This window comes from Ustilaginoidea virens, chromosome 6 (genome assembly GCF_000687475.1).
Source record: "Ustilaginoidea virens chromosome 6, complete sequence".
In the NCBI taxonomy this organism is placed as follows: Eukaryota; Fungi; Ascomycota; class Sordariomycetes; order Hypocreales; family Clavicipitaceae; genus Ustilaginoidea; species Ustilaginoidea virens.
The window spans coordinates 1253941-1267871 of record NC_057321.1 but is presented as its reverse complement, the minus strand read 5'-3'; the positions used below and the strand labels follow the sequence as shown (position 1 = coordinate 1267871).

Below are 13931 nucleotides of genomic sequence, written 5' to 3'. Positions count from 1 at the left end.
CTGGGACTGGAAGGCTGCATCATTTTTACAGCATCTATTGGCCATTACTTCCGTATATATCAACAAGTCGCTTTCATCATGGAACTCTCGTCGTGTACGGCCGGGGGGGCGGTCATGTGGCCACCGATGGATCCGTCACGCGTCTTTTACCCCCGAGCCGCCCTTGCCCTCCTCCTGCCGCAGCCTTTCCTTGTTTGCCTCGACCCACCACGCATGGGTCTCGTCTGTCCCCGTCCAGTTGCCGCTCTGGTCCAGCTCCTCCCACGGCTTCGGGCTGAGGATGTAGTGCACGTTCTTGATGCTGCCCGGCCTCCAGATGGCGTCGTGCACCCCCCGCGCCGGCATCGTCTTGAGCGCGTTGTACACGTACGGCAGGGCTACCCACCTGCCGCGGTACAGGTCCGCCAGCAGATCCTGGTCCGGGTGGGTGTACCGGTCGGCGTTGGCGTGCATGTGCCCGACGATCTGGTCAAACAGCCCGTGCGAGGGCCGCACCACCAGCAGCCCGCTGTTGAGGGCGCCCAGGCCGGCGGCGGCGTCGGGCGCGCGGACCTGCGCGGCGTCCGGGTCGGCGTGCTGCGCGGTGAAGGCGCAGTTCCGGGGCACCCAGGCGCGCGGGTAGTGCGGCTTGCCGAGGGGGTTGCAGACGCAGGCGTGGGCGGCGGCGAAGACGCGCCGGTCGGCGTCGAGCGGCAGGTCCATGAGCTCGTCCATGTTGCGGAGGGGGAGCATGTCGGCGTCGAGGAGGACGAGGCGGGCGAAGCCGACGAGGGAGAAGACGACGAGCTTGGTCCAGCAGTCGTCGAAGCGGGGGTCGTCGGGGTACGACTTGCCGGAGCGGGGGGAGAGGGCCGGCACGGCGAGGGCGGGGATGGCGCGGGCGGCGAGGGCGGCGAGGGCGGCGGCGGAGAGGGACGGGGTGTAGAGCGCCACGAGGGGGTAGGAGGAGCCGACGCCGCGGAGGGCGTGGTTGAGGGTCAGGAGGCCGGGGAGGTAGGCGTCGCTGGTGATGAGGGATGCCCAGGCTGTTTTGGTTGGTTGGACGGGTTGGTTGGTTGGTTGGTTGGTTGGGGGGGGGGGGAGCGGGTTAGCGAAGAGGTTGTGACGAGAGATGCGGAAGCTGGGTTGGGGGGGGGGGGTACCTTTGTCGGAGGGGACGGGGGGCCGGGCTACGGCGGGTGAGGCTGCTGCTGGGGTGGTGGGATGCATCGTCGCCGGCGCTGCGAGCTGGTGTTGATGAGGCGATTGGGGAGGAATGGACAGGACTGCTTGGGGGTGATGGACGAGGATTGGCGCGGGTAGATGGGAACCCTGCGAGGGAGCATTTGATGGAAGCAAGCAGTCGTTCTGCTCACGTACTGCGATTGCGATAGTAGGCGCTAGATCCAAAGTACCTCGACATACATTTATCTCTGTTGAGCGACCTCCCTTGGTGTGTCCCGCTATCTGAGGGTGGAGCAAGTACCGCTGCATACATTTTGTTAACTTTTCTACCGTTTTCCCCTCGCTTACGGTGAAAGACGAACCCTCGCATATAATTTTCCGCCCTATGTGGTACTTGGAGCACACATGTACCTAGCCAACCACAGCAAACTGTATCTGCGGACGAAGCCTTAAAGACGGGACGTGATTATTAAAACTAGATCTTGAGACATACGGAGTACAATATGAGACTACATATCAACCGACCTATGCCCCCCCCTAGTCATTCGACCCCCCCATAATAACTTAACAGACCTGACCAATGCTCTTTCCTAATATAGAGATACGCTAATAAATAGTAGTAGATCCTTTAATCTATAGTAGCCACTAGACTATAAGTATCTTTATATATATTTTTCTATAGTGAGTGACTTCCCTTATATTTTTACTAGGTATCCCTACCTAAGAACCTAATATTAAAAGTAGATAAAGTACCTTTATATAGACTTTTGTATCGAAAGTGACTGCCTTTCTTTTATTAGGTACCTAGGTAGGTACCTAGGTCCTTAGGTACTATACGTAGAAAAAGTACCTTTATATATATTTTTCTATATAAAGTGACTTCTTATATTTCTACTAAGTACCTAGGTACCTAGTATCTAGGTACTAGGGATAGAAAGAGAGGTTTCTTTATATATATATTTCTATAGAAAGTGACTTCTTTAATATTCTTACTAGGTACCCTTACATAAGAACCTAATAAAACAGTGGAGAAAGTACTTCTCCCTATATATTTCTAAAGAAAGTGACTTTTTTAATTTCTTTTACTAGGTACCCCTACCTAAGAACCTAGTAAAATATCAGAGAAAGTACTTCTCCATATAGTTTTCTATACAAAGCGACCTGACCCACTATTCCCTAGTAAACCAATTATATTAAGAGTATAGCCCACAGCAATGGTCAGGTCAGTTAAGTTATGATGGGGGGGTCGGATGACAAGGGGGGGACACAGGTCGGTTGACCTGTACCCTCGTATGGCGGGGGCAAACGTCGTGACGGTATGTGCAGTGTAGTGTGGAAAGGAGAGACGCGAGAGAAATTGGGCAGCATGTAGCTGCGAGCAGAAAAATGCGTGCAAAGGGGACTGCTTCGGCCGTGGACCCAGTCACTACTTACTCACTGCCGGCCCTGCAGGCTTCGAAAATCCACTGCGACGTGCTTGCTTGCGTGCTCGGAGCGCGGAAGCAGGCGGGGACGGATGTTCCCAACGCGCAATACTACGAATCCTGAAAAAGAACTTGTACTTTGGCACAACGTCTTATCAGCAGCAGTGACCTTTGTTTATGTTTGCTGCCGCAAACCTCTGGAGTGTGCACATGGTACGGGAAACTGCGATTTAACGCCCGCTCGTGGTGATGGTGTTTGATGAAGGCCTGCAACATGCCTATTCCAGGGCCGGCTAGAGTCTCCCTGCGAATTCACCTGCGAAGATGAGGGACCTGGCCCTAGGCCGGGATTGCGCGCAACGCGAGGTACTGGTGCTATTACGCGAATGCAAGGGGATGCAGCTGGCCAATGTGCTGTTAAAGGGCCCACTTGGTGACGCTGTGGATGACGCTGCTGATGACGCTATGGATGATGCGTAATGTATGTGGTCACTGGTGTTGCGCGCGCAATGGCACAGGTTCCATCTAGGCTTAGCGCGTACTGCATGTTCGGAAACCCCTCCGACATTGCTGCGTCGTTATGTACGTACTCCTCCAGCAGCCAACTGACGCTGGGAAATGAAGACCCAGTTGGGGCTGGCCTGCCAACTCACTCCCCCTTGCCCCCTCCAAATCATGATTGAGCAAAATGTGATGGGGGAACAAAAAAAATTAAAAAAAAAAAACAAAAATGAGAAGAAAGAAAAAGGGGGCACCGGTATCGTGGGTGCTTTCGTGCGCGCCACGCCACGCCCAGGGATGCAGGCCAATCGACGCTCGGCCTGGGGCGTGGTTGTGTCGGGATTCCCAACATTGACCGACGAAGGGGGTATTTATCGTCTGCTCCTGTCCATTGCATATTGTCGCATTAGCTCATGGAGCGTGGCAGAGAACTTGTCGTCCGATGATGGCGAGGGGCACGGAGGAGTGCGCATGGCATGGCATGGCATGGCATGGCATGGCATGGCATGGTGTGCGTGGTGCCTGTGAGCGTCCGTCCATTCTGCTGCGACTTCATGTGCGGGCCAGCAACCGAGCGAGGAGCAACAAACAGGTGGCTGATTACAGCAAGCCATCGTCTTCAGCCGTCGCCGTCTTTCTTTCATCTCCCTCTTTAAAGTTTTGCCTTGCCCTAACAAGGCCCCTAGCCGCGGGGACGACGCACGCAGCGTTAGCGTCGGGCCGTTGTTGGCGGACGGTCAAACGGGACGGCTTGGAGGGCGACGGAGGGCGTTTTGCATCCACAGGCCCAGCCCGTCGTCGGTCCCATGTACTTTTTGCTCGTTGATTTTTTTTTTTTTTTTTTTTTTTCCATTTCTTCATCACAGCAAGCCCTCGCCCCGCCGGCGGGGGGGACGTTCTCATCCAGCGAGGCCGTCGCGTCTGGCAGCGGCTCGTCTTGTCCAGCCTGCGCCGCCCGATGCCAAAGCCCAGGAACTGCCCACCGACTTTGGCTGTGTCGACAGCTTGGTTCGTCGGGGGGGGAAGCTGAGAACTTGATGCTTGCTGGTGGCGCTGGGGTCGCTGACCAGGCTCGCTGACCAGGCTCGTCGGGCGGCTGCGACGCCCGCTGCAGCCAAGATGACAACGGATGAGATGGATGGGCTGTGCTTGGCCTGGGAGAGCGCCAGCAGGGAAAATCGCCGGGAGGCCATCCCGACCGGAAATGCAAATGCGTTGGATGCTGCTGCTGCTGCTGCTGCTGCTGCTGCTGCTGCTGCTGCAGGGGCCGCGTAGTTTTCCGCTCTGCGACGAGGTTGCTCTGCACAGGTTGCTCTGCACAGGTTGCTCTGCACCCAGCAGAGATGGCCGGCCATAGTGCAGCGGCCAGCCGACCAGACGGAACAAGGCGCGTGCTTTCCGCTGGAAGCGGACGGGGGGATGGATTCGCTGGGAAATTGCAGCTCGTGGGGGGGCGGGGCCGGGCGGGGCGGCCAATTTGCGAATTGCGAATGGCGCGACAGGAGTCAAGGAGTGACCAGACCAGACCAGACGTACGTAGGAGCGAAAAGCTGGCATGATTTGGGGGACGGGGGCCACTGGTCTCGTCACCACTTGTCGCACCTTGCTCCGTGCCCCGTACAGTGCCGGGGAACCCATTCAAGCACGGAGTTGTTTCCCAGGCGCGGAAAACCAGTGCAGATAGATACATAGATACCTGATGGATGTGATGGATGTTCCAGTCTCGTTCGACGTTGGCGGACGGACATTGGTTTTCGCAGAGGCTGGGTCGGGGCAGGAAAAGACGACAACTCTGTCCAGCCGCTCCAGCCGCTCCACCACCAAGTCGTTGTCGTTGCGTAGCCCCGTGCATCTTGACAAGTCAGTCACAGTCAGCCAGCCAGCCTTTTGCTCTTCTAGCTACTCCGTACTCCGTGCTCCGTCCGTCCTCGGGGACCAAAATCTCGCCTCCCGCCTGCCTCCTATGCTCGCTCGCTCGCTCCGCAAACTGGAGACGGACGTCATCGACGACTGCTACCGCTGCGCTAGAGGCGCTGGGTGAGACGGGCTGCATCAGCGTTTTGACTGCCGAAGGCTTCCTTCCTTCCTTTCTTCCTTTCTTCCTTTGTTCCTTTTTTTCTTCCTTTTCTTATTGCCATGTCCTCCCGTGCGACTCGACTCGACTCGGCTCGACTCGACTCGACTCGACTCGACTCTTCTCGGCTCGGCTGATGCTGGTGACTTCGATTTTTGGCCTGCCAGAGAGAACCCCGGTGGCGCTGGGGTGAGCGCGCTGCTTTGCCAGGGGTTGCGGCCCAGTGACGAGGATGAGACGAGACGGCTTGACCTTGACGCCTGGCCATGGCAGGTTTCAATATATCCCTTGCTGCCTGGGCCTGGAGATTACGGCGTCGAACGGTACGGTACGGTACGGTACGGTACGGTACGGTACGGTACATCTCTCTCCAGTCATGCCGGGTGGCCCAGGCCCAGGCCCAGGTGAGACGGACGGCCTGGTTTGGGGGCTGCCTCCCTTCCCTTGTCGTCCTTTTCGCCGGTTGCTATGTGTGCTGCTGCTGCTGCTGCTGCTACTGCTGCTGCTGGCTGCGTCGGCCCAGCACGTTTGCGGCCGCAGCCTAATACTTGCCCAGCCCTGTCAGCCGGCTGGCCCCCCCCGGTTCAGTCAACTCACGTAGGATGGATCCGATTGAACGCATTGTCAAACCGTCTAGGGGTTATTTTTTTCTTTTTTTTTTTTTCTTTTGGGCACGGCTTTCTCTCCCCCCCCCCCTGGCGCCTGCTCGTGGCTCCCGCGAGGGAAAAGAAAAAGATAGCTGAGCTATGAGCTGCCTGGTGCTCCGTAGCTCCGTACCTATGCAGCAAGCGTCAATTCTCCCCGCAACCATCGAAAACCACAAAGAGTCCGTCAACTCCCATCCCTCGCTGGGGAGCGCGCCATGCTGCTCAGCAGAGTCATGTTCCCCGTCGCAATCTTACTTTTCCAGACATCAGGCCCCCCATGGCGGACCAGCTTGACGTCGGGTTGCATCCAGACTGGGCCTGGTCTGGTCTGGTCTGGTCTGGTCGGGTCTGGTCTGGTCGGGTCTGGTCTGGTCGGGTCGGACCCACGTCGCCACCCGCCGCCCCATCTGGCCCCACCGCGTCGCAGCGTCCATCACGTCGCAGCGTGGGGGTTTCGCAGATGGACGCGGGTGGGGCTGGCTGCTGGCTGCTCCATCGCCGGCCTGCGAATGGACTTGCCCGAAGCTGTCTGGAGTCGGCTGTGGATCGAACGAAAGCCCGGCGCGGGCTGGGGCTGGGGCTGGGCCCTGCAGGGCGCAGAGGCGATGGGCGGGTACCTTGCATCTCACTGGCGCATGGGGCGTGCCGGCCCACTTGTCGGACCACCATTGCTCCGCCAAGGGGCTGGCATTGTCTTGCTTGAACCTGGCTTGACCTGGCTTGACATGGCTTGACATGGATTGACATGGATTGACATGGCTTGTCTTGCTTTCTTGTCTTGTCTTGGCCCTGGCGGCGGCCAACTCGGACAGGTGGTGGTGTGCTGTTGTTGTTGTTGCTGTTGTTGTTATTGTTATTTGTTTCTGTTGTCGTCGTCACTGCTGTCCCTGCCCTTCCTGTCTCTGCTGCTGGGAGACAGACGTCTCTGCTGGGAGACAGACGTCTCTGCTGGGAGACAGACGTCTCTGCTGGGAGACAGACGTCTCTGCTGGGAGACTTGGCCCCATCCATCCACTGCCAAGTCCCGTCTCCCTGGCCCCTGTTCATGTCAGCTCTGGTTGGCTCGGAGCACAGAGTTGCCTGCCTCGCACGTGCAGACTTTTCCAGTCCCCTCCCCGGCCCGACAGTGCGCGTTACGCCAGCCAGCTACAGTCTGGCACCTGCAAAACAGCTACAGAGCGCACAGTACGTGCTACTGGTACATGGTGCATGGTGCATGGTGCATGGTACGGTGCATGGTACCACGCAGTGCCTGGCTTGTCGGCCGTTGCCCACGCCACGCCGTTGCTTGCCCCTAGGGCCCCAGGCAGATTGGCCGGCGCTGACCCCCCCCCTCTCCCCTCCCCTGCTCACCCTCTCCCCTTAATTATTTTCCTTTTTTCTTTTTTCTTTTTTCTTTTTCGTCCCTTTTTGCCCTTTCTTCTTGTTTCCTTTTGGCTGTTTCACTCTTCATGCGCAATCAGGGCTGACTTGCCCACGTCCCCCCTTGCCCCCCCCCCCCCCCCCCCCTTGTTTGTCCTTCTCGACCGCCTCGTCCTCCCCCCCCCTACATCCCCCGTGGTTCTTCAGTCGCCTTGTTCCGTATAAAGATGCTTCTCCTCCGTGGTCCGTTCTGCTCCTCTTTTCTTCCTCCTCCTCACCCACACTCCCACACTCGCTCAGCACTTCTGCATACACCCGACTTCCAGTCACCTTCCACTCGTTAATCAACATTAGCTCTTCCGAGTCCTCCCAACCCGACAAAATGAAGTTCTCTCTTGCTTTCCTCGCCGCCGCCGCCGGCGTTAGCGCCCACTCCAGCTTCAACGGTACCGTCGTCACCGAGGTCGTCAGCTCCTACGTCACCTACTGCCCTGGCCCTACTCAAATCACCCACGGCAACAAGACCTACACTGTCACCGAGGTAAGAAACTCCCGCCGGCCCCATCCAGCCTGCTCGGGTTCTGCCTCCGGGTCTGCGGCTTCAGGTTCCACCACCCCAGAGCAAAAAGCTGACATCCGCAGGCCACCACCCTGACCATCACCGACTGCCCCTGCACCATCCACAGACCAGTGGTGACCACCCCCGTTGTCGTCTGCAACACCTGGTAAGCTGCCCCTCTGCCGATTCGCAGCATGCTCCCCGACGACGTCCAAACTAACTCCGGCCAGCGGCGTCAACTACCCCAACACCACTGCTCCCATCGTCAACCCCCCTGCCAGCGCCACTCCCACCAAGGGCACCACCGCTCCCAGCGTCACTCCTGCTGTCCCTACTGCCGCTGCTGGCAAGGTCGTTGCTCTGTCTGGTGCTGGTCTGGCCGGTATCGTCGGTCTTGCCGCTTTTGTCCTGTAAATCAACCAACTTGGCATGCCTGGCCTCGCATCCACGCCCCGGCCCATGTCCGCAGCATGAGCCAACAAACCGAGCAGACAAGTCTGCAGGCTGCGCCGTGACTGGAGGAGCTCTGTGGGGATTCAGCGTTGATTAATTTTCTTCATTTGGGGATGTGATTTGCGAGTTTCGGATGTGTATAGAATTTAATCTGGGTTTTTACGAACATACGAACCCGGAGAACTTGTACATGAGTTCGATGGGCGCCTGCAGGTCCCAGCCCAGGAGGATTACTGAAGAGGCTTGTTGTGTGTGGTCCTAATGGTTTTTTTTTCGGCGCTTGGAATATGATGTGGCTTTATCAGCAATAGGATTTTGGTTCTTACGACCTATTTTTTTTTGGACAAGATCTATAAAGACGCCGTTTCCTTCCGATTGATTGTTGATATTTTTTTCTTATTATGTACCATTATTAATCGTGTTCAGGACTTGCGGTCGACCTTTCTGCTTCCCCTGCCCCCCTGTCTGAGCCAGATCCCAGCAGCGCACGTCTGCATGATGCTGTCTTGCAAACACGGACGTTGGTCCGGCACGACATTTTGCCCACCAACCGGCGTCGTGCTGGTGTTGTTGGTGTTTTGTTTCTGATGGCGCGTCACCTCGCCTGGCTGAACCCATTGGGCATCCGGCCGTCGTGCCTGCCCCGATGCTCACCCGCCCGGACCGTTGTCGGCTCGCCGGCACGACTGGACCCATGTCGTCTGTCTTGCATCGGCCCGGGACCAGTCGTGGGTTCCTCCCGATGGGCTGCGCTCGTTTCCAGACGTGCACGGGCTGAGCGGGACGGGGTTGGCCCTGCCCTGCCGCCGTGACACGGTGCCGGAGCACTCTTCCGCCCTGGTGAAGCATGAGACGGAACTCCATCCGAGCGATTCGGCGAAACAGCCCAAGAACTCGAGACGGGAAGATGCAAGTCCTCCCCGGTGCGTGGAGCAATGGCGCCTAAGCCAGGCAAGAAGGGAGAATACGTCGGCTCAGGCTGGTGAAGTCAAACTCGACGGGGAAACCCTAACAGCTAAAGCTAAGCTGATGGGGAAAGGGAGTAAGTAAGCAGAACAGATGCTCGTGTTCACGGAGCATCCACCTGACGTGGCTACAAAAAAGGTAGGTATTTGGTGGCGAATGTATAACTAATTCAAGTCGACGCAACTCGATGCGCGCTTCATCTTGCGGTCCGCGAAGAGTTTTTCACGAAAAATCAGAATCGTCTAGTAACGGCGTCGCTTGTGCGTGCGCGCTCGTTGGGGGGGGTTTTAGACCGGTCTGGCTGCCAGGTCTCGCTGGTAAGATACCACCATCACCGTACTAATGGCCACATTGCCACGCAGACAAAAGTCTCTCCCACCGCGGGGGCCCAAAGTTGAGCCTTGCTGACGAGCAAGTCAGGCGGGCGGAATTCCCACGGGCGCAGATGACGCAAGCAAGGGGCCGGCGTGGAGTTGTGGCTCGTTCGGCGGGCTGGCGGCTGGGTCCGGCAGATGGGGGGGGGGGATGGATGATGGGTGTGCGGGGGAGCTGGGCCGGCGTGATTTTTTGGCGGGAGCTTGTTGAGTTCGCATTGTGCATTCCGGTTGGGAGGGAGGGAGCCTTGCTCTTTGTGTGGAGGCTGGTCGGGATGGATGGGATGGGCGCAGTTGAGGTGTGACGTTGGGTGTGGAATGCAAACACGGGCACAGGCAGGCACAGGCAGGCACAGGCACATGGTGCAGGGTAGGCCAGCCGCGAGGGTCGGTTGAGGCTTTGGTTCGATCCCGGGTGCGCAGCTGGTCAGTGTTTGGTGTTGCAGCAGCAGCAGTTGGTGAATACTGAGCTGCCAACTGTAGACAGCAGCTGCGAGGAGGGCACATCCAGTCGACACGTCCCGGCAGCTGGCAGCGAGCTCGGACAGGTGGTGGTCGGGACACCCCCTCGCTCGCCATGCCATGCCAACCCATGCCATGCACCACCACCCGTCGACACGGCGTCGTCGTCTCTCCAGATGCCCTCGCGCTGATTGTCGTCGTCGGGGCACGGAGACGAACAAGAGCTACTCGGTACTTTGAACGAGGCGCCGCTGCATCATCCGCCCCACAGGCAGCCGACATGGCTTCCGGGGCCATGTCGGGGGGGGTTCCTTCACGCTGCAGACGACGGCATCTGCCGCCACCACGCCCGTCTCCCAGAAAAAGCCGCCAGTCGAAGCCGAGCCTCGTCCCACGCGCCGCCGTCACGCTCCAATTCATTCAAAACAGGCCCGTTGATGCGAGATTCGACCCGCAGAGAACGCCCTGCAGACGCAACGTTGCCACTTTCCAACGGAGCCCCGCGGGGGGGAACGACGACGGCAGGGCCAATGGGGGGCGCGAAATTACGGCGAAACACGCGCTGTCTCGGATGCCTCGAGCTCGATGCTCTGCTGCGCGGGTAATGCCGCCAAAAATAGCAGAACCAAAACGCCCCGGCCCGCTGCTGCAGAAGGAAGGGGGCCGTCGCTGATGGGTTGTTGTTGCTGTGTGTTGCGTCTCCCGTCCATGGGGGGGAAATGCAGGGTGACGGGGGGTTTTTTTTTCTGCAGCGCCAAAACCTTGCTTACGCGATGCGACGACGATGGGAACAAAGCAGGTTTCCCGCTTGCCCGGGCCTGGAAATGGGCCGTCCGCAGACGACCCTCATGTGCAAACGGCGGCGGGCGGTTTTGCGGCCTTTTATCGCCACGAAGTTCTCTCTCTGGCGGCCTCTTGTCGAGCCTGGCAGCATGTGGGATCGCGTCGCAATGGGAAAAAAAAAAAGAAACAAGGAAAGAAAGAAAACACGCTTGGGGGTTGGGGCCGTCACTTCCTTGTTCAACGCCTCGAATGGCCGAACATGTGTTGACTGCGGCATCCGGCCCATGCCGTCCACGGATCTTCGGCAAAAGAGATTGGAGCCGCGATAGGAGCTGGAGAACGTCAGAACCGGCAGTTCGTCCCCCTGCTTCTGCTTGATTGAAAACTGCTGATTGTGGGGTGACCGGGGCTGGCTGGCCTTTGATTTCCGATTCTAGACCCCGCCAAAGCCCTCCCTCCCGGTGGAATAACCTCGCAGCTCCGCCGCGCTCGATAGCCGAGGATGAGCTCTGGCCGCCCCCCCGACCCCGACTACTAAATATCCCGCTCCGGACCAAAGGCGCGGCTGGATTCCTCGCATCCCTCGCATCCCTCGCACCCGCGAAACCGACCGCGAAACCCGCATCCCACCCGAAACTGAGGGCCTCGCTGAGTACATCCGGCCCGGCACGTGCGCACCCCGTGCGCGTCATCATGGCATCCAGAGAGCTGGGCTCCCATCCCCAGGACCACGTCCTCCGGCACAGCTTGCAAAAGCCCGACGAGTTCTGGGCTCGCCAAGCGGAACACCTCCACTGGCACACCAAGCCCGCGAGCGTGCTGCGCCGCACGCAGCGGACCCTGCGAGACGGCCGCGTGTCCCACGACAGCTGGGAATGGTTCCCGGGCGGCGAGATCTCCACCTGCTACAACTGCATCGACAGGCACGTTGAAGCGGGCCGAGGCGACAACGTTGCCATCTACTACGACAGCCCGGTAACCGGGACGAAGGAGACGTACACCTACCGCAAGCTTCTCGACGAGGTGCAGGTGCTTGCGGGGGCGCTGCGAGCCCAGGGCGTCCGCAAGGGTGATGTCGTCATGCTATACAGTATGTTTGACTTTTGTTTCTTTTTTTTTTTTTGTTGTTTGGGGGGGAGGCCAGCCAGCCCCCCCCAGTGTGTGTTGAAGGGCAAGGAAAGCAGAAAAGAAAAAAGACCCAAAAAGTAATCAATAAAATACGGAAAAAAAGAGAGAGAGAGATAACAGCCGAGCTTCACTCCAGTGCCCATGATTCCAGCCGCAGTCATCGCCATGTACGCAGTCAACCGCCTGGGCGCCGTGCACGCCGTCGTCTTTGGCGGCTTCGCCCCCCTCGCGCTCGCCCAGCGCATCGAAGCCTGCAGCCCCGTGGCCATCCTCACAGCCTCGTGCGGCATAGACGGCAACAAGCCCCCCATCGCGTACCAGCCGCTCGTCGAGGAGGCCGTCGCCCTCTCCGCCCACAAGCCTCGGCGGACGCTGATCTGGCAGCGGCCGCAGGTGCGCTGGGACCCCGACCGCGCCAGCGGCCAACGCACCTGGCAGGAGGCCGCCGCCGCCGCCGCCACCCCCCGGCAGGCCCGGGCGGAGTGCGTGCCGGTCGCGAGCACCGACCCCGTCTACGTCATCCACACGTCCGGCACGACGGGCGCGCCCAAGGGCGTCGCCAGGGACGCCGGCGGCCACGCCGTCGGGCTGCACCTGTCCATGCGCTACCTGTTCGACGTCCACGGGCCCGGCGACGTGGCCTTCACCGCGTCGGACATTGGCTGGGTCGTCGGCCACTCGTACATCGTGTACGGCCCGCTGCTGGTCGGCGCGTCGACGGTGCTGTACGAAGGCAAGCCGGTCGGCACGCCGGACGCGTCGGCGCTGTGGCGCGTCGTCGACGAGTACCGCGTCAGCGTGCTGTTCACGGCGCCCACGGCCCTCCGCGCCGTCAAGCGCGACGACCCGGGCAGCGGGTTCCTGCGCGCGGTCGGCGGCCGCGGCGGCCTCCGCTCGCTGCGGGCGCTCTTCCTCGCGGGCGAGCGCTCCGAGCCCTCGCTCGTGTCCATGTACCAGGGGCTCGTGGACAGGTACGCCGCGCCCGGCGCGCAGGTCGTCGACAACTGGTGGTCCAGCGAGTCCGGGTCGCCCATCACGGGGCGCGCGCTCGGCCACCGCGCGCCCGCGACGGTGAGGCCCGGCAGCGCCGGCAAGGCCATGCCCGGGTTCGACGTGCGAGTCGTCGACGACGCGGGCCGCCCGGTCCGGCACGGCACCATGGGCAACATCGTGCTGGGCCTGCCGCTGGCCCCGACGGCCTTCCGCGCGCTCTGGGGGGACCGCGACAGGTTCTACGCCAGCTACCTGAAGCGGTTCGGCGGCAGGTGGCTGGACACGGGGGACGCCGGCATGATTGACGGGGACGGCTACGTGCACATCATGAGCAGGAACGACGACGTCCTGAACGTCAGCGCGCACCGGCTGTCGAGCGGTAGGTCGCCCCTGGCGTTGGGAGTTTCGTTGCTCAACTTTTTGTCGACTGTCTACTTGTCAAAACTGTCCAAGCTGCCGCTTGCTTGCTTTCTTCCCATCTCCACGTGGTTTTCCACTGCTCACCCATCATCTCTCTCACAGGCGGCATCGAGCAAGCCATCACGTGCCACCCCCTCGTCGCCGAGGCCAGCGTCGTCGGCGTCCCAGACTCCATCAAGGGCCAGCTCCCCTTTGCCTTTGTCACGCTGTCGACGGCCGCGCACGCCGCCTCGGCCGTGCCGGACGACAAGCTCGCGGCCGAGATCCAGGGCCTGGTGCGCGCCCAGGTCGGGCCCATCGCCTCGCTGGGCGGCATCATCCAGGGCTCGGGCATGATCCCCCGCACGCGGTCGGGCAAGACGCTCCGCCGCGTCCTGCGGGAGCTGCTCGAGAACGGGGTGCACGGCGAGTACGAAAAGGAAGTGGCGGTGCCGAGCACGGTGGAGGATGCCTCGGTCGTCGACGTCGCGCGGGCCAAGGTCAGGGAGTACTTTGTCAAGAGGGAGGGCAAGCACGTCGCACTGGAGGCGCCGCGGCCAAGGTTGTAGCGGTCGGTTGTAGCCAGGACAAAGAAAAAAAAAAAAAGAGGGAGAGCAAAGAAAAGCACGCGCCAGGACCACC

At 60.0% G+C, this 13931-nt stretch overlaps 6 protein-coding genes across 6 annotated transcripts; 2 read left to right on the top strand and 4 right to left on the bottom strand.

Moving 5' to 3' along the window:
• Positions 1-135: 135 nt before the first annotated feature.
• On the bottom strand, positions 136-1209 carry UV8b_07282 (uncharacterized protein; the record flags this gene model as incomplete). Its single annotated transcript, XM_043144779.1, has 2 exons — positions 136-1025; positions 1143-1209. 2 exons carry the CDS (start codon positions 1207-1209, stop codon positions 136-138), a joined length of 957 nt encoding a protein of 318 aa, XP_043000714.1.
• Positions 1210-3988: 2779 nt separating this feature from the next.
• On the bottom strand, positions 3989-4444 carry UV8b_07281 (uncharacterized protein; the record flags this gene model as incomplete). Its single annotated transcript, XM_043144778.1, has 1 exon — positions 3989-4444. One exon carries the CDS (start codon positions 4442-4444, stop codon positions 3989-3991), a length of 456 nt encoding a protein of 151 aa, XP_043000713.1.
• A 3110-nt stretch (positions 4445-7554) lies between these two features.
• UV8b_07280 (uncharacterized protein) lies at positions 7555-8145 on the top strand (the record flags this gene model as incomplete). Its single annotated transcript, XM_043144777.1, has 3 exons — positions 7555-7713; positions 7815-7897; positions 7962-8145. The coding sequence occupies 3 exons, from the start codon at positions 7555-7557 to the stop codon at positions 8143-8145; spliced, it is 426 nt and encodes a 141-aa protein (XP_043000712.1).
• Positions 8146-8287: 142 nt separating this feature from the next.
• UV8b_07279 (uncharacterized protein) lies at positions 8288-8802 on the bottom strand (the record flags this gene model as incomplete). Its single annotated transcript, XM_043144776.1, has 3 exons — positions 8288-8463; positions 8511-8579; positions 8736-8802. The coding sequence occupies 3 exons, from the start codon at positions 8800-8802 to the stop codon at positions 8288-8290; spliced, it is 312 nt and encodes a 103-aa protein (XP_043000711.1).
• Positions 8803-9566: 764 nt separating this feature from the next.
• On the bottom strand, positions 9567-10283 carry UV8b_07278 (uncharacterized protein; the record flags this gene model as incomplete). Its single annotated transcript, XM_043144775.1, has 1 exon — positions 9567-10283. One exon carries the CDS (start codon positions 10281-10283, stop codon positions 9567-9569), a length of 717 nt encoding a protein of 238 aa, XP_043000710.1.
• A 1179-nt stretch (positions 10284-11462) lies between these two features.
• Positions 11463-13858, top strand: UV8b_07277 (uncharacterized protein; the record flags this gene model as incomplete). Its single annotated transcript, XM_043144774.1, has 3 exons — positions 11463-11859; positions 12034-13269; positions 13413-13858. 3 exons carry the CDS (start codon positions 11463-11465, stop codon positions 13856-13858), a joined length of 2079 nt encoding a protein of 692 aa, XP_043000709.1.
• Between the last annotated feature and the right edge of the window lie 73 nt (positions 13859-13931).